Genomic DNA, 20,066 nt, shown 5'->3' with positions numbered 1-20,066 from the left:
TCTTTCCCTTGAAACAGATGTTCTGTGAGGCTCATCTTACAAAGTCCTCCTTCTTACTCCCTTCTGTGAGTTTTTATGAAAAAAACACCATGCCCCAAATGTGTGTTTTTCACATACTGTAAAAAGAGCAAAGCAGCTCAATGTATCAGAAAGGATTAATTTATAGAGGGGGGAGAATTACAGCCTAGCCAGAAAGGACTGAAAATTTGTAACCTGGAATAGTTAACAGCTGTACAGAAAGAAAGAAACTGTTTTACCTTTTCTGTTACTTATAACAACTAACCCAACAATTCATTTACCATGTGGAGAAAACCAAACAATATCCTGGGGGTTCCTATAAAAACAAAAGTATTTTTGGCAGAACTGTATCTGAGTCTTTTACAAGGAACTACATTTTAAGACATACCTTTTTGTCCTTTACTTAACCAGCCTGCAAGTTTTTATGGTTCTTTTGATATGTGTTTTATGAAGTTTTACAATCAAAAATCTCATCCCAGAGTTTGAGAAAACTGATACTCTTACAGTTCTAACAGACTTTGAAAACAACTGCAAGAACTCATATCTTCATTACAATGGACTAAAAAAAAAATAAATTGCGAGGCTGCTAAGAAGTCCTGCCTAGTTTACCAAAGTTTTACAGACGCATTAGTAATAAAATTGATACTATATCTCATTATTAAGCCACAGAAATTTATTACCATTATACAACCAGTACTTGGTAAAAACCTGTCTTTTCAGTCGTGCTTACCTCCGAACTGGAATTTTCCCATTTGTGTTTGTTAGAAAGGCCAGCTTCATCCAGCTGAAATTAAGAAGAAAGTGTTTTAAAATAAAATTAACTAAAATTAGGCTCTAGATACTTATATTATTGCCACATCAGTTGAAATTAGTACAAACAAATAATTGTTCTGCAATAAAAAACATTTTCTGTAACCTTTTAGTGCTTGAGGCACAGCAGTTCTGTAACTGTTAAGGCTAAAAGAAGCCCAAAATAATCAGTATATCAATCAACAGCAGTGTGAAAACAAGAAAGACTCATGGGGTTTTGTTTATGTATGCATCATTGAAAGAACAAACCAGACAATACTTTTTACATACATTATCAATAAATCAAATTAATAATTATAAATTCTTCTGTAATTTCTTCTGGGCAGGTAAGAGATACAGACTTGAGACCTTTTCTGGTCACAGGGAAAGATAAATCCTAAACTAATTTCTTGTTGTTTTTTTAATTACACTGTTTAGTGATATTGAACTATGAAAAACAAATTTATTTATTGTTTTAATTCCAAAAAGGAAAATACAAGGGCAGAAAAATAAAGGGAAAGAAAGAAACTAACTTACTGTTTCTTGAGACATGTCATTGGACTGACATTGTTAGCTCTAAAGTTATGTATGATGGATCCAAGCCCTTCTACCCATTGCTGAAAAACATGACAAGTCAGAAATACCAAATTAGGAAAACTGAAGAGGAAAAAATAGGCAAGTTTATCTTGGGTGAAGGCTCTTCTTCCTTGCGGCTATGGATAACCTTACTAATCTGAGTTGTGGAAAAAAACCTGCCCACTTCACAGCCTGTAATACCATGGAAAAGCCCAGCCACATTTCACCTAGTACTATTTCATCCTTCACTAAACAAAGTGATTGTGCTTTCCATTCTTCCAAGTACCACATGTAGCATCAGTGCTGCTATTAAAACAGTTTACTGCCAGCAAGGCAAGCAGTCCACTGATTGATTTATTAAGCCTTCTATTTATAGCCTGTATAAACATATGCCTCCTTTTCAGTTGTGACTGGCAATATCAGCTATTACTAAGCAACATTATACAATATGTGATGACATATTTAACAAGTCCAGTTTTAGAAAACAAATTCAACAAAATATTAATAGGCTAGAGCAAATCACAGGGAGGCAGAACACTTGCTCTGTGATACTGATTTCATCTAACACCCTGTTACATATTCAAGTCTTGCTTGCTTTCTGGCTTTCATCCTTAAAAGCAAAACATTCCAGTAATCACTGGGATGACTTTCAGCCAGCAGCAGCATTACAACACTTACTTATGTAATTCCTTTTTATGGATATATATTTTTTACTATAGCTTGTACCTAGACTTTGCAGTCCTGTATAGAAGAAGCTTAAGGATTAGGCTCTAACATAAACACTCATTGATTTCAGCAAGAATCCTAGCAGGATAAAGCTATAGGAGGAAGAAAAAAAAAAAATACAGCACTACAAGCCAAGTTTGATTTCAATTATGCCATTGTAATGCTAGGATTACTCAACAGATAATTTACACTGTGGAACTGAGATGGGATTTGGTCCGCTGCTTAACATTAGCCTTATGAATAAAGAAGCTTCTTGCTTCTAGCCAAATTCTGTGCATGCAGCTTGAACTGACTTGGGTAGAATCCAGAATTTGACACTTTGAAATAGATGTAGATGAGTATATTTTTGTTTTCATGAATGAGTGCTGTACATCTGCAAAACAGATGAAAAAATCGTAATTTATATAGGACGAATACTAATGTCTTTGGAAAATGGCATATTGTAAATTGCAGGCAGTAAATCCCTGTGGGTTAAAACAAGGTCTAATGTGACAATTCAACAGATAAACACACTTAAGCAGACCCTTGTACTCATGACACACTAGAAGCACATGAAAAACTACTTTTTAAACAATAAATTGTTAATTGGACTCCCTTAAAAATCTATTTTGTTTTAGGAAAAGTAGTCATTTATTAAGACATTTATTAATTTTAAAATATTCCTTTTCAAATTATCCTTTTTAAGAAGTACTGCATAAAATATACATAAAATAGAGTAAGTGTACAGCTGAGAATAATTTGAAAATAGACGTCTAACCTATGAGAAAAGCTAGCATTTGAGGTTTTCTGTGGTGTATTTTTGTGCTTGAAAACTACCCACCAGTAACAGTCTCCCCCTCATTTTTCTCTTCCCAACTGCATGAATAAAATGGCGTGGCAGTCACAGTATGGATGTACTGTCTAGATACATAAAGCAAAGTTTGTGAGGAGAGATAATATTATTTATTAAAACTAATAAAACTGGAAGCCACTGACAGACATAGGAAACATTAATCTTTTCCTACAAATGTCCCCTCACCTAAGATGATATAGGAGCAGTGCTTGTGATAATTTCAGGATAAATGCCTGAAGAAGTCCTACACTTATTTCAGTCTCTTAGAACTGTGGAAATTCACTAACATCATTCAACTAGTTAGCTTTGGGTTTTTGTGGCTTGATTTTGGTTAGGTTTGTTTTTTGTTTGTTTGTTTGTTTGTTGTAACAAAGTAAGATGTAACATTACTGCTGCACTAACACCATCACACCTATACAAAAAATTGTTCTCGTATGATCTGGATTAGTCGGCAGTCCCTTCAAAGCTACGCAACCTTTCAACACTGACCCATAAAGTAAAATGGCATATGCACTGCACACAAAAACCCTTGCAAAATTCAGTTATGCAAAACGCATGTTGTGAATGTGCTTCAGTCTTTCAAAACTCCCAGTTGTTCTGGTAAAAAGCAACATTGGTGCAGTACTGTCGATGTCACCATTTCAATAGAAAATAAATACACAGAGCTATTCTGACTTGAAGGCAACAGTTTTCAACTACACCAGATATAACAACATCTAACATTTGAAAGCATGAGTTCGGTCCATCAAGAACAGCTGCCAAAAAGGGAAAATTGCTAGAAAAAAGAAAGCATAGAGAAAAATCAACACATTAACCACTTACCAAGTAATTTCCTTGCAGGAATTCTCCTGATTATTCCTACTTTAGCAGACTTCCTAGTATTTTTTTCAACAGTAATGCTCTTTTCTGATAGAGATGCCAAATAAGGAACTGCATTCTCTTACACCAAAAGAGCACACAACTACAGCCAAACACTGATAAACCACAAAAGCCTCACATCTCTGCTGGCACCACACAAGGGAGTAACTTAAGAGTCTCTGCCCATCTATGAAACATCTTGAGATTGGCACAACGTCCCATGGGCAAGACATGGCATTTTGAGAGACACGTTTCCCTCTCTGTTCCGTGCCCCACAGCTGCAATACAATGTAGCATCTGGCTGCTTGTACTTCAGCTTGAGTTTGAAACACTTTCTGGAGAATTTAATCAGATATTCCCCACGATTACCAGCTGGCCCCGAGTCAACTACAAATAAAAGAGGTTAGGAAAAGAAAAAGAAAAGAAAACAACTTCTGGATTTTGAACATACTATTAGAAGCAAAATGGCATGCAATGAAAAAAATTCCTCATCTCCAGATTAATACAGAGGCTAATGCAAAACATTCAAACTTTTTGCCAGCTGGTCAACACAGAACATCCTTCTTAGCCAGAACAGTCTCCAAATAACAAATATCTTAGTAATCATCTTTAAGGCACTGTGATCCACTGCACAGATACTCACAAAATATCCAAAGCTTGAACACACTGACAAACGTCAAGCTGGCAATATATTCCTTTCCTGACAATAAACCACTCCCAAATTCAATGTACACTTGTCTGATGACCTTGTAAGGAGGGATGAAAGAAGAGCTCAGGCTTTTCTCAGCTAACCTTCTATGAAGAACACAGCAGCAGCCTTGCTTGTGTGCTAAGAGAGCACTCCTTATTCTACAGATGAAGCTGAAAACCTGCAAATCTATGTGAGTTAACAGAGTTAAAGATCCTCAACACTCTTCTCCCATGCTCAGAATTTCCAAATCACTGCCTCTCCAAAGAAGGAAAATCCAATAGCAAGATGAGATTCTGAAATGAGGTAGGTATGAAATGCTTCACTCGGGTCCTACAGAAAGTGGAGTTACAAAATTATTTTGATATAAATACAGGATACGCTTTGATTCTCACTGATGCTAGTGATAAATATCTTCAGATTTTCAAAATATGAATCCACCTTTACTCTGTCAATGTAACTCCTGAATGGCTCTCTATATACCAAGAATTCTTCCAGATCCATATAAGAGGAATCTGGTCCCTGCTATCTAATCCTAGAGAAACAATCACCGTGAAAGGAAACAAAATAAAAAACAAGTGCATCTTGAACACAGACCCTTAGGCTGACACAAAACCTAAGTACCTTGAAGGTGGGAATAAGCAAACTGTTGTTTTTCTCTAACAATATCCAACATTGTGAAATATCTCTAAGAGAAGGTGGAAGAAAAACTGACTGAAGAAGCACTTTCAGCTTTTGCTGTAGTACTCAAATGCTCCTGAGGCACTTAATGACATTGCATTAGCTGGGGTTCATCGAAGAAACACAGGGCGTATAGATAAATTTGAACTCTCAGCTCTCTTTTAGCCATCAACATCTCATTTAGGTGGGTTAAAAAGGGCAAAAATTATGAAAGACTACAAATCACTGCAACCTACAGCTCATGAAATTCTAGACAAGGTCATTCGTGGCTTATTTACAGATTATGTCAGTATCATCCAGACCTTTCAAGATTTTTACCTTCACTTTTCCACTGCAGTCTCTCTACAGTTGCACTCCATTCAAGCATCAGGGAAGCTGAGGAGACAAGAAGGAACTGTCCTCTGATTTTGGTACTGGGATTGGCTGCTAGAGTCAAGGGCTTGAGAGCATGAAGGTTCAGGAAACCCACAGAAAATATAACTGTTTTTCTCAACTCTTGCCAAGACAGATATGGTCTGGCAGGGTTCCCTGGTACTTCGTCCTCACCCAGCAGTGCTGTCACCAGTCGATGTCCCTCTCAACATACATGTCTCATAAGTAAGTTCTGGTTTATTAAAATTACGGTACCTTTCACATAAGACAGCAAAAGCAAGTAGACTAGACTAGTGAAAACATACAAAAATAATAAATAAATAAATAAATAAATAAATAAATAAATAAATATATTATTCCCTACTGGACCAACTGCATCACAGACCTGCAGAATATTGCGATGAAAACTCTCTTACAAAGATAGAAGGGACTTCTTCCAACTTAAAAGTATTTCATCCAGAAAGCTGAGGCTCACACAGACATTCTGTGTTGAGAGTTGCCTGATGTGTCCAGACTGTTCCACCCTTCAACAAAGCTTTCCACCTCAGAATGACTTTTTGAGCATCAGAGGGATCTACTCTGAAAGCAGCTGGAAAACTCATTTTGGCTGCTTTTGTGTACACACTAAGGCGAATATAGTGGAGCTTTACACATTGAAATTAACCTCCTGGCTATGGAGAACCAAGAAAGAACACCAAAAAGCAGAAAATCAAGTACATTGAAATCACAGGCACTTAACTGGAGGCTAGCTAGGATGTGAAGATTTCTCTAGAGAACATGGTATTACATACTTGGCACAGGGTTACCTGAACATGTAAGCAGCAGCCATCTAATTAAGACAGTCATAATTGAGAAATGGTTCTCACATAGGCTGAGATATAAGCCACATACTAACATAATGGGACACAGACAACAGCAGTAAACTTCAGAAGTTCTGCTCAAGTATGTTCTGCAGGTTTCTTGAGAAGTTTTGCTTTGAAACATCAAAACAAACCAAAGCCATGGGAAAACAGAATGGAATGTGACTGCAAGATATTCCTGTGAGAATATTCTTCTGCCTTCAAGGTGCCCTCCTAGTGATATGATTTGGGTGAATATTTAATATAACTTGTTTCACAGAAAAAAAAAATAATCAGGATCAGCTGAAGCAAAACTCAAAAAGCGCCATATAGTAACAACAACAACAAAACTGATCAGCTTCATCTTAGCAAAAACTTGGCAGTCCACCTGCTCATTTTAAACAAACTGAAATACTTTCAAAAAAGAAAACTACTATTCCAACTGAAAAAAATGAGACGTTTCAGAATGTCAAAATGAAATGCTTTCAACTGCAGTCATCTTTAACACCATAATATTATTAGTTGTGTGATAAAGCTTGCATTTTACCTATATGTTGTTTGTCAGCTTATGAGTAACAAAGCATTTCAGCACCTGCTATTCCTCCTAGTGCCTCATAGGTTACCCATTTACACGTGACTCGCTTTCTCAGTAACATATTTTTAGAACATCTATTTTCTATCAAAGCCAGTTATGCCAGTGTAAATGGTTACTCCACTCTCCTTCCCATCTGTCTCCCTTGTGACTGCTCCTTTCCCTACCTAATGCCAGAGGAATGGTGTGCATCAGCACTTCCCCAAGTCATATTATCTTAAAAACTTGTGTGAGCTTCACCCCTAAATGGGCGACATGAGCTCTTCCTTGAAGTGAATTAGGAGTGTTCACATAAAGACCTCTGCCAGTAGGGCAGTGAGAAGAGTACTTTCTGGCGTAAGTGTGGAAGCTATCAGCTGGAGAGATGACCTTCCCAACAGCACAGCTGTATCTTGGGAAAGAACAATTGCCAGGATAAATTTACACCCGATAACACAGTGATATTAAAGAATGTAAAAAGAGCCAACTTGACTTAGGTTAATCCTTTAATTTATACTCTTTAATGCATTGCCAAAGTGAATGAGCAAAGATGACAACAAATCCAGAGTTTGGGTTGCTGAACTACAACAGCTTTATTGGACATATGGCAACTTTGGATAGGCAGCCTAAATGCCATACACTGAGGCCTCACAGAAGCACTACTTTGCTTATGCACCAAGGAAATTTCCCCCCAAAGACTCACTGGCCTTTCCAAATGTCCTAGATGGAGGAAAGCAAATTATCCGATTAGTAGGTCGCAGAAAGGCAATCCAAGAAATAAAAAGGAAAAATACACATGTATGCTCACACCTAATATGTGTGTGTGTGCTTTAATTATAGCTCACAGTAATTTATATCCTGATTTATCAGGATTCCAAACATCAGATTATAAATTCTACCTTCTACAGTCACCCTCTGCTATCACAGTGGCGTTGCTTTAGAAATGGACTGTAACAGCTGCTTGCAATCAGAAACAGAGTACACCCTATTTCTTGGTGGTTTTGTTTTAAGAGTGGAAATTAAAACCAATTTCTCAGCTGAAAACACCAATAAAATCTAAGTAGAGAGAATGTAAATACCAGAGTTGGAGCTTGGAGACAAGTGGAGAGATAATAAACACACTCTTGTTTTTGGAGTAGTTACACTTGCAGTTCTGTGATGGCTTGGCCAGACATGCTGAGCACATTGCCACAAGAGGCAGAAGGGTGTGGGGCTGCCCCAGTGCAGAGATTATGATGGATTACAACAATCAGCCTGTGACAAGCACTTTGAGGGAGAGAGGGTCCACCACTGCCCACAGCAGGCAGCAGCTCCCCACTAAGGGACTCTACCCACACTCCACCAGCCTGTCCTACCCACCTGCCAGCACCTGCTTCCCACCGATACCACTCCTCCCAGGGGAAGCTTGAAGAAGCCAGAAACCATTAACCTTCTTTGTTGTGATTACTCAGTCCCATTACAACCCAGCTTTCAGTAAGTAACCATTACTTTTTGTACAGTTGTAAAATACTGTCTTCAGAAGCAGAATACCTTTTTGCTGTCTTTCTAGGCAGAAAGGTTCTGGGATTTTTGCTTGGATCCATCACCAAATTCCCTTGTTTTAAAGGATCCCAGTAGGGTACTAACCAATCCTTGGTTTATCTGAGGAAGGGACAAAAGATCTACAGCAAGTCATTCTTGCCCTCCTCATAGCAACAGGGAGGGAAAACAGCAGAAATCACTACAGATACATCCCTTACACGCACCTGGGCTGCTTAAGCTACAATCATTGCCTTTTCTTCTCCAAACTCTTGCCTCTGTCTTTTCACAAAGGGGGCTTAGTATTTAAGGTGAAGTAAATCAAGGCCTATTTTAAACTGCAGTTAGTAGCTGTATAGATACTTTATGCCAGGTAAAGACTCATCCTAGAGGAGACTTACTGTGTCCCAGAAGAAAGAAGCCCTTTCATCAGCAAACTAGGAAGAACTAAGCATGAAAAGAAAACTCCTAAAAAAATTTATTTTGGCACAGATGTGTAGTAGCCAGTTCATGTACTCACCAAATACAAAAAGCCAATACAGTACAGGCCAAATGACTTCCCACATACTCATATCCTTAGCAAAGGCAGAGCTTTAGGTGCATCTCAGAAAACTCTACGTTGTTTTGGCATGATCTACTTTACTGTTGCCCTTGTGCCTAAAACTTACCAGATCAGGTGGATCACCATTATCAACAAGTTCTGGATATACATGTTGGTGGAAAGACTCCCAAAATGAAGGACTCTCAGAGCCTACCCACCAGCTGACTGCAGTATCACACAGCCTTTTTGATAAGCATAGTGGTTAATGAAGCAGTAAATCTTTTAGACAGTATAATTAGCCCACCTGTTGTGGCAGACTATGTAACTGGGCAACATACTCCTCACAAACCAGTGAGTCTAGAACAGTTTGTTGAGATCTAAGGTGGCTAAGAAATTTAACTCCAATCTTCTATTTTCAGAAGAAATCAGAGACACTGTTGGGTTAAGTATAAAAGTGAATGCTGCTTTTCTTTGCTGCTTACATGTTTTCAAAACACAGCTGTGGCATGTTATTTCCCTGAAAGCCCACTGAAAATACACACAGTAAAATCTATTTAGTATACTTATGAAAGTTATACAAGTATTTCTCTTTACTCAGTATTGCCAGTGTTCAAAGAGTTAGATTCAAAAAATGAACCAGGTCTGCCAAGGGATTTAGAGATGTTGCATTCAGCAAACACATACTCAGTTTTAAAGAAGGGGATTTAGCAGATATGAGTTCCTGATCAGTATTCAGTAGTTATCTCACAGGCAAAAGAGATTGTAATACACCACAAATACATACAATAAGAAAAGCAAAGTGTTTTCCACACAAAACAAATAATGTGTACTTTTAAAATGCCTTGCATTTCTGTATGTAAGGTAGGAGCATCCTACCAGTACTCTAGATCAAGCTTCTCAGAGCACTTTACAGCAGACAGATGGAGCACCAGGCCTTGGCAGGGCCACAGAACTTGCATTATGAACTGAATCTTAAGCTCTCAAGAATGATGACATGTAAAAAAACCCCATTGTTTTCTTAAGACTGTTCCATGTCAATGGGAAACAGAAAATAACCCCAGTACACTGGAATCCACTTAGCTGCAGAGAATTTTCCTTCCTGCTTTTGTCTTTTCAAATAATATGAACCATTCAATACAATTAGGTTATTGCTGAACAAAATTTTGGTGGGGTGAGCTCCACCCACCAGAAAAATTAAAGTAATTTAACTTCTCTTCACCATCCCTGTGTGTTACAGATGCACTGCAGAACCATCACATATCATGCAGCGATACTAAACAGTTGAGGGAATGCTGAGTCCTGTATTTAATGATCTTAGTGATAAATCACCATGAGTGCACAGTCTGACAGAGTAACTACTTCCTTTCACCACGGCACACCAACATGTTATGGGATGCTCCAAATGGATGTTTGCTGTTCTTTGGTAGGCTGGGGCAGCAGACAGTAAACCAGCCAAGCAGGCCGACTTGATCAGGAAAAAAACAATCAAGTACTGCTGAAGTGCTCTCCTTTTTTCTATCTCCCCAACACTGATAAATTGTGAAATACCTTGGCTATTTCTGTGTTTTCTGCTACCATGAAAGTGAAGCTGATGTTCACCAGATCTGTGCCACTGCAAACACAAACTATCCGTCCTTCCAACTCATTTTCTGATTTTCCAACAGCCTCAAGTGCAGTTAGTATTTTGGGATCCTGTTAAAAAGAATAAATAACTTGTTACATTTCCAATACTTTTGTAATGCAACTCACTATCATGAAGAGGCATTTCCATCTCCATATACTTTGTCAGTCATCTTAAATAAGTGCTTTCACTTAGAACTATTTGTTGTGTGTAAACCTTAAAAAATGAATATATTCTAACAATGAGGAGCATGATCGTGAGACTTCAGAAGTAAATTAAGTACTTGTAATATATTTTTGAAAATTAAATTAGAAATTACATATATTTTCATAATGAAAAAGAAAAATTAATCACTCCAAGGATTGGTAACAGATGAAAAATTATTTCAATCTAGTTAAATCCATAGAGTTATAATCTGTGCAACTTTTTGGCTGCTTCTTAATGATATGCAGTACAAGCTGGTAACTCTGTTGAGGGTCAAGGGCTAGAGATTTAATGGGCATAAAGAGCAAACAACCTATGTAAAGACAGAGCTGAAGTCTGAAGTGTATTGGTATGCTTGTCAGCACATGAAGCATGGAGCAGTCTGCACCACCACTTCTCATGCCCTTTCTCTATGGGGGAAAGAATTTAGTCTATGGATTCCCTGGAGAACTACTAAGAGATGGTTATCTGCATTTAACACAGAAACACTTAACACATGAAAGTGTAAATGCAGAGGTGCTAACATATCTTGCTTCACAACAAATCTTCTAAACTAAAGATCTGGAGGAGGAAGACCCACAATTCACTTCAGAAAATCCTTTTACCTTGGAAAGAATACATCTGAAAGAATTTCCAAAGTTTTGGGGTTCTCCAGAACTCCAAGCTAGTACTTCTGTTAATATTTTACACAGATAGGAACAAAATTTGGAATAGCAAGTATTTTTTTTCCAGATCTCTAAAACCAGTATCACTGTTACAAAATAATTAGAAACTCCTGACACATGCTCTTAATGTCTGCTGCTAAGCTTTTGCTGCAACCCAAAAGCCAAGCAATGTATTATGTCATAAAGACCAGATTACAGAACATTTCCACTGCAATCACACCAAAATACTTGAGTTCAAAACTTAAAATTTTAGACTATGATTGTGAAATAAAAGTGTGTTGCTGGTATTTTTTAAATAAAGAAACTTCACCCACATTTCACCTTCAGTTTAAATATTCTTTGTTTAAATGAAGAGTATAAACTAATCATAGAGTACCTTTGGTACAGCTCCAAAACGAACACTGTTGATTAGAGAGCATTCTAATACTTGTCCTTCCTGAAATGGCAAAAAAACATACAAGTTCAAATGTCTGTTGACACATGCAATTCCATTAGGAACTGCAGCAAAAATAAACAATGAATCTTATTTGCAAACACTGTTAATTAACACTAAATAGCGTATTTTCCTTTTATATCAGTTAATTCCCTCCTAAATACTTAATTTCTGTCAATTCTGAAAGGACTAAGGCTAGTTTTGCAAAAAAACGAACACAGTATTTCAGTTTTTAAAAAATTAGCTAGAACACAAACTAAGTGCAACAATATTTAATAAATTTTCCTGGCATAACTGTAATATACCTTTCCTTCACTTTTCCAGCTCAGAAAAAAGCCAAATTCATCCACTCGGAAAAGGCAGTTGCTTTCAAAGACAAAAGATTCCTATAGAAAAGAAAATACAGACCATCAATTTAATCAGTTTGACAGATGTTATAAACTTATTTACTGTTCAAAAATTAGAGACTGTAACATCTCTCCCCAAATACCTTCCTGAAGAATGTGCTATTCCCAAAGCAATCAGAAATAAGGGAGGCAGGCTTTTAAAAAACGCTGGGTTTTAATTATTTGTCTTTTTGCTGAAATTTAAGACATTGGGATTCACTTAATTAATATTTTCCTCCTTTTTTACAATTACCAAGATCTGTTTTGTCTAACAAAAGCAGTGATTCTTACCTTAAGAAAAAAAACCTTATTGAAATGGAACTTAAAAAAAATTATTGAAAATTAAGTGCTTCAAACAGAATAAAGATTAAAAACATGTAATTTGCCAATACTACCTTCAGGGTAAATGACTACAATTCATGTTAACATTCAGAATTTGGGAAGCACTTTTCTGTTAGACTATGACAGTATGTATGTCGTGAGCAGTTTGTAGCCAGAGTATCTGGCAAGCAGGGTTTAAAGGAATTTGATTTATAGATAAATCAAGAAAGAATAGCGTATCAAAGAGACTAGATAAGGCAAAAAATCAGATTAGCTGAATTAAAAAAGAAATCTCCTCCACACACCTCCAGCTTCAATTAATACATCATAAATTAAGCTGTGCAGAATCAATCACTTTTTAAAGAAAAAAAAAGGATTCAGGACTTCCTGTCTTCCTTAATTGATAAGCAACAAGCCTGTGTGCAGGCTGCAGCTCTGCTTACTGTTTCAGAGGCCAGCCCTTTGTTCTCTGTTAAACACTGAGGTACGTATTTAAAATGTCATATCCTCTCTTGTGCATATAGCAAGGGCAACAAGCACATCAATTTACACAGCTGTTTTCAGAGCAAAAGGCCTTGCATACAGGACAATTTGAATTTAGGTAACAAAACCAGGTGAAAACTCCAATGTTCTCAATCCATGGAGCATGCTTTTAAGTCAGTAAGTCTAGCCGGGACTCAGTCACTCTGAGGCAGGCCCCCAGCCCAACCTGGAATGCAGGAAATCATGGGGCAGCCACAGGAGCCTTTTTGGCCTCTGCCGTGGAACAAAGGTCTAGCAGGTGGGCTAAGGATAGGTCACATTCCAGTCAAGTCTTATCCTCAGTTGATGTTGGGCATGAAGCCAAGCAAGTTCCTGAATCCACTGTTGAGCAATGTCCTTGAGCCCTCCTAGATGGGCACAGCCAAAGGAGATATGCTGTGTTTGTGGTAATTGCTCCTTTTCCCTGGACACATTAATTATTGAATGGTGTCTACCACTTCTGGACAGTATTTTAGGTCCTCAAAAAAGATTTACGGGTTTTAAGGACTGACATGCTGCAGTTTTCCATCTAAGTAGCAAACAGCTATTTTGATTTTACAGGCAGAGAAGCTGAGATAGAAAGTATAAAGTTGCTGCAGGTCAGTCTGAGCCAACACCACTATGCATGAATTTCCAGCATGCACTTCTCTGCCCATCTTTCTTCACCATAACTTTTATTTTCCTGCCTTCACTCTAGCACTCATCCCTCATCAAGCCTACTTGTTGCCTGACACCTCAGATCTACTAGTTTTATGGCCCATGGAGTCTTGTTTCACATAAAAATGCAGCTACCAATCAAAATTACTGTCTCTTGAGTTTCTCAGAAAGGTTACTCACACAATAAAAGGCAGGCAATCCTTTTGTCATTTAATGTGTCCCCATCTATTGAAATGTTCTTGATATATCAAAAATGTTTTCATAAAGGTGTTTATGTAAACTGCATCCATGTTGATGTGCCACCCTGGCCTTGGCTCTATCAATCAAATTACTTTTTTGGCAATTTGTCTTCTTCTATAGTAAAAAAAGCACCTACTATCAGACCATGTAGATGTAACATGACTGGTAATATTAAACTGGAAGAGGGTAGATTTAGGTTAGACATTAAAAATAAATTCTTTGATGTGAGGGTGGTGAGAAAGGTTGCCAAAGCCAACTGTGGACACTTCATCCTTGGTAGTGATCAAGGCCAGATTGTATGGGGCTTGGAGCAACCTGGTTTAGTGGTAGGTGTCCGTGCCCATGGCAGGGAGGTTGGAACTGCATGATTTTTAAGGTCCCTTCCAACCCAAACCATTCTGTGATTCTATGATTCCATTATTCCTACTTATGTCTCGTTTTTATTTCCCATATTCTGCTGATATATCCCTGTTCTAGACTCAGATTTTTCAGCAGTAAAAATGATAATGTTTAGCTCAAAATATATTTCATAATTTGTAATCACTCTGGTTAAGGGACTCATCTGTCACTAAAAGGTGGATCAAGGCACTGCTCCACATGCCAATGATCCAGATTTTTCTAGCCACTCAATGCAATTTGGGCACATAAAACACCTCTCATCCTGTACGAAAGCTGTTTAGTCACCTAGACCCTGTACCAGGATTCCTGGGCCCCAGTTCTACACTGACTTTCCGTCAGTTCACTTACCATGTCTCTTTTTCCCAACATGACTTCTGTTCGGGTGGTGAATTAAGCACATAATTTCCATGAAAATTAGAAGGCTACTTCTGAAACATTTTTCTTGAAAGAATCAGATCATGCTATGTTTGCATAGCATTTCTAAAACAATAGTCTCTGTTGGTTAGGCTATCTAGTTACTACTACAACACAATTAAATAATAGCCTATGTATATAATAAATCTGATAATATCAAACAGCCACATCAAGTGCTCCCTGTTTACAGGCTACAGATCTTAACTTCTGAGTCACTGTTTTGTTTTGGCTTTTTATAGCCTTTGATGATTCTTGTAAAATTGCAGATAAAACATACAGTTAGTTACTAAGTTAGGTAGTGTTTCTAGAAGAGTCCCCTCGAAGAACACAAACCAGGCTTCCAACTGTACCATAGCAAACCCAGAGTAAACTGCAGCATGAAATGCAGTTAATATCATGTGGATGGACAAACAACACGTTGCCCACAAGTGCCAAGTGAGACCCCATCTACAGTGCTCTGGAAGGCAGAAAATTCAACTGCAAGGAGCAAGACTTCTGGTGCTACCAGCTCACTCCATGTTTGCCCAGCATTATCAAGTATCACACAGGTACCTGCTGGGTATGTGACCTACAGTGCAAAAGCATTACTTTCTGAGATGTCGCTTTTTCCCTATCACTACATCAAGGACCCAGGTGCCTCACAGAGCATTCTTGATCTCACACAAAACCCTGCTCACTTAAAACTTGCTTTTGTATCGCCCATTCTCTATTTCGCCATAACCCCTCACTTGGATCCTCACAGGCTGTTTCCAGAACAGTATTTACTGAAGAAAAAAATAAAGCTTTTATGAACCTCCTTCCTAAGGAATTCAATGTCCATTAGTATCTTCTTAGTTTAACTGTCCCAAAACTAAAAAGCAGGGCAAAACAAATATCCCTGTCTTGGCAGTTCTCATGATAAAAAAAATACATTCACTTACCTTTCAAAAGCTAACAGGAAAATACTAATACCCCTAAAGGCACTTACTGAGATACCTTCAACTTTTATAGATTTCCTGTCCAAGCAAGATTAAAAATAGACTCTGATAAAATTATTCTCACAGACATATCAACACTGAGTATAAGGTAAATATCTCAGCATTTTATTTCAGCTGTGCGTGTAAAATGTCCTGTTTTGCATTCCTTTAATAGATTCGGATTAAAGCACAGCTGAAAGCGGCATCATAGTAAACATATTTTAGATAGAATACAGGTTGATTTTCTAAAGGAGATAAAAACACTCCAGATCTCAAATGATGCATCTGAATCAGACTATAAATGGTTTGTGGTCTCTTACTTTCCCTTGTGCAATGCAGGTCCTCAGTTTAGGTATTTAAAAAAGACATATTTCTCTCCTTGCCCCTGTGTTTGATAGTTGTAAAAAAAAAAAAGGATTCACTTTGTTCAGTAATGTGCTTTATGAATCTGCAAATTTGAGAGCTTAATGCACATTACAGATATTTTGATCCAAATCCCTCCTTCTCTTGCTCAGGGCTTATTTCAAATCTGAGGGATTAAATATATTTTAAAGTTTTTTCTTTCAAAACCAAAAATCTGTATAATGATAATGTGTGTTGGTATTTCCTCCTCACACACATTTCTGGAGTTGATAAAGTTTACTTGTGTACAATGAAAGCAAAATATGAAATATCCTGTAGCATCTGCATATTTAAAAGAGAATAGCAAATGAAATGCAACTGGCCTCTTACCTCTTCGTATCTGTCAAACACAGCTCCATCTTGCATAAAAGAGGGAACTGGCTTCTGCCAGTTAAATTCATAAGGTTTTGCCATGATTATAGAAGAAAAACCTGAAATGGTATGAAAAAGCTGAGTTCAATTACAGTCTTTAAAAGGAGTATTTCAAAGTCTAAGCAGGAAAAAAAGTGACTTTTAGTTTTTCATTTCACTCAGAAGTATTAAAATTCACAGAGAATTTCTGTATCAAGAGTTTGCTCAGAGGAGTATTTTTGTTTCTTAACTTCAAAATTAAAAATACTTGTAAAATGTGTGTTTCAACTTGATTATTAAAAAAAAACAACTTACACTGTAACATTGCCTTAGTCTAAAACTCTGCTACATCACTTCTAGAGTATAATGAGGTTAGGATTAATGTAGGTCTAGGTGACACAGAATACCACAACCTCTAACATACATAAGTGCTTCTTTTTTTACAGGAAAATATCAGATCCCACAAAGACAGTTTTTGTTTTCTTTAACATTATAAATTGTATTCTACATAGACAAACACATTGTTCCTCTTTGTTTTATACTTCAAAATCCACTTATATTAAATAAAATTCTGCGTACTTTCAGTAGTATTTTATACATAATACAAGATATGGTTAGTGTAAGGGTCAAAATTCATAGGGAAAGGAACTGGTTAGGGATATAGGCCATTAAAATACATTAGCTAGTAGCATTGTGCATTTATGCAAGTTTAGGAATATAAACAAAACTGTTAATTTAGAATATAATAAAGAAATCATAACACGTGGACCTTATCATGAAGACTACCAAATTATTCAGTCTACTTTCCAACACCTTGGTACATCCTAGGTTATGCTGCTTTACACCAGAAAATGTCTCACCTATGTACTCTGAATTACTGAAGTTTGTTTTATCTGAAGTAAAGGGCATCTGCAGTGTTCCTGCTTACTGTTGTCACCTAGCACACCCATTATCTTGGTTATTCCTTTATGCACTGGACCCGAAAGTCCTGCACACTTGAAAGCAGAAGATAAGACTGACTCAGATGTCAGCAAATAGTTCCGTGAAACGAGATATGGAGGATGAACACAGCACATGCTCATCATCATCTGACCCCACATACTGTCTTACTGGTGAAAATGGCCTTACCCTTCCTTGTCTGTTTGCCTTGTCCTCCTTTGACAATGATAATTTACTACTGACCACCACCACCAGCACAACATAGAGCTAAGCACAACCAGCACAGCTCTTATCCCATTAGAATGCAGGCACCCAGTCCAAGCAAACTTTGTCTAAGTGCAAAGAATAAAAAGCATATATAAAAATCAAGGAAGAGTATGACAGCCTGTCTAATTGATACTATATAAGCCATGTTTGTAGTGTTTGCATATATTAAAGCTCTGGTTAGCAGACTAAAATATTCTCAGTTAGGTAACAACGCCTCCATCCACAATGTTCTTAGACAGAAGCGTCTACTTTGACTGAACTTTAAACCCAGAATAGGTGTGTTTAAAAAAAAGAAAACAAACATCAGAACTTTGTATTATCCTCCTTCTCTGTCTTGTTGTCATTGATATAAAATGTGTTCTAAAAAGAAAAAAAAGACAACGAAAGAACTCAGAAGATAATGTTAAAAGACTCTGCCCGTCACCAGCCTTAAGAACAGTTACTTCAATACTTTTCTACTGAAAAGACACCCTTACTACTAAAAAATGTAAAATACATTTTGATGTTCCTCATCTCGATCTCCTGCTCTTTTTTGGTCACTGATACAGGAATATAAAAAAATACATATCACTTCTCTAAAGTCCTAGGAATAAGACAAACTATTTAATTCTCCATAACTATACAAAATACAATTTGACAGTTACATACGTACATCAAGAGTTCACTTTTGTTGAAATGGGATGAAAAATCAAAACAACATATCTGTACTCTGCAACTAAAAAAAAAGAAAGGGGACAGGGGGGACTAAACAACACGTAAGACTATTCATCTGTATTTTTTTTTTCTCCCCCAAACAAAGAGATTATTTGAACAGAACAGAAGACAAGGAACTAAGGTTAAGAAGCGATCGGCTACACTTACTATTTTATCAAAAGCCTCTTGTTCTTTTTGACAACCCTGTGCATTTGGTTCATACCACTCTGTAAAAAAGTAATATTATCTTCCTTATGAGCACTGTGAGATGTTCTGAGATCCTTTCAGGGTATGTTTCAAATAATTTCTTTGTTATTATTATTATTTTAAATACACTTATAATTTTAGGGTCTTTTCCAGTTTAGATCATCAGCATGGGGCTGCTTTTTCCTCATTCCATGGAGGAAGCTGCATGATAGGATAGCCATCCTATTGCAGTAGCATGATGATGTCTTGTTGTATACAGCTCAGAGACTTCACACTGTAGATCACTGTAAGCACAACAGCTTGAAAACTTAGTGCTTCTTCTTACAGTAAAGCTACATTTAGAGAAACACACTATTTTCTGGCTTTGTTTATAGCAAAGTTGAGACCAGAACCAACAAAACCCCATACTAAACAACAAATCCTCAAAGATCTTGAAAAAATAACCCATAGATTGAAAGGAAACTTAAAACACACACACCTGAAGTGGTAAACACATTCCCTTAGCTGTTCAAATTACCTTTACTACCAGAACACTCCCAAAAGGAAAAGTTATTTCAAATACAACAGGTAGTTCACACCATGATATAGGCTGCCAGCATGTGAAGTCCTTCTGGGAAAAGCAGATGCATTCTATGCTAAATTGTAAGAACAGGGATGACACTTTTAAGACTGTGAAGAATACTCTTCCACAGTCCCTAGGCTATATGCATGGCCTAAACCCTTTTTCTGCCATCACTGAGTCCCATACAGACACAGATTTTAAAACCTGCAACTCTGCAACTGCATTGAACTCCTGTAGAAGACACACCATAACATTCTGTCCAGCATCAGGCACTCTGAATCCTGGATGCAAAGAGTGCTTGAACAGCTTCTTTCAGAAGCACTAATTACCTTAGCACTACAAACTTGCACTTTATTGCCAATTTGAGCTTTGCTGAGTTCAATCATCCAGTCACAGAAATATAGCTCTGTCAAAATCCGGTCTTTACAGGTATCTTCTCCTTGTCTGGGTAATCACACGGTATGATGAAATTGTCTTGTTACTTCATTGCTGACAAATTAAATAGATCAAGCATTTCACTTTCTGCTGCAATGCACATTTTTCAAATCTTGGAGTCAGTCTGATCCCTTTCCACTTTTTCAGCTGCCTTTCTGAAATCAGGGCTTTGGATCAGGACACTGTAGCCCACCACAGTCCTCTGTCATACAAGTCAGAATTAGTCCTTCTTCTGATTTGCATAACCCTGCACACAGCTGCAAGGAAACATGCTTGATTGCTCATAATTTATCAAGCAATCAAGTTCTGTCTCAGGGACCCAAGCTCATTGTTATTTACCATCTTACCAATCTTTGCTAGCTCTGCTCTCTCAGAGGTCAATA

At 37.3% G+C, this 20,066-nt stretch overlaps 1 protein-coding gene across 4 annotated transcripts in view; it reads right to left on the bottom strand.

Moving 5' to 3' along the window:
- Positions 1–16,654, bottom strand: part of PLCB4 (phospholipase C, beta 4) — an 88,106-nt gene extending 71,452 nt beyond the window's left edge. For all 4 annotated transcript variants that reach the window (XM_010007137.1, XM_010007129.1, XM_010007144.1 and 1 more), the window contains exons 1-6: positions 16,560–16,654; positions 12,238–12,318; positions 11,876–11,935; positions 10,558–10,701; positions 1,345–1,424; positions 749–802 (exon numbers count right to left, since the gene is read on the bottom strand). In XM_010007137.1, the coding sequence (XP_010005439.1) occupies positions 749–802; positions 1,345–1,424; positions 10,558–10,701; positions 11,876–11,935; positions 12,238–12,318; positions 16,560–16,643 (503 nt within the window). In that variant the 5' untranslated portion in view covers positions 16,644–16,654. The remainder of the gene's footprint in view (positions 1–748; positions 803–1,344; positions 1,425–10,557; positions 10,702–11,875; positions 11,936–12,237; positions 12,319–16,559) is intronic.
- Positions 16,655–20,066: the final 3,412 nt, after the last annotated feature.

The sequence above is a fragment of the Chaetura pelagica genome, unplaced genomic scaffold (assembly GCF_000747805.2).
Source record: "Chaetura pelagica isolate M959 unplaced genomic scaffold, ChaPel_1.0 scaffold111, whole genome shotgun sequence".
NCBI lineage: Eukaryota > Metazoa > Chordata > Aves > Apodiformes > Apodidae > Chaetura > Chaetura pelagica.
Note: the sequence above shows the minus strand (reverse complement) of the source record. Positions and strands in the feature narration are given on the sequence as shown.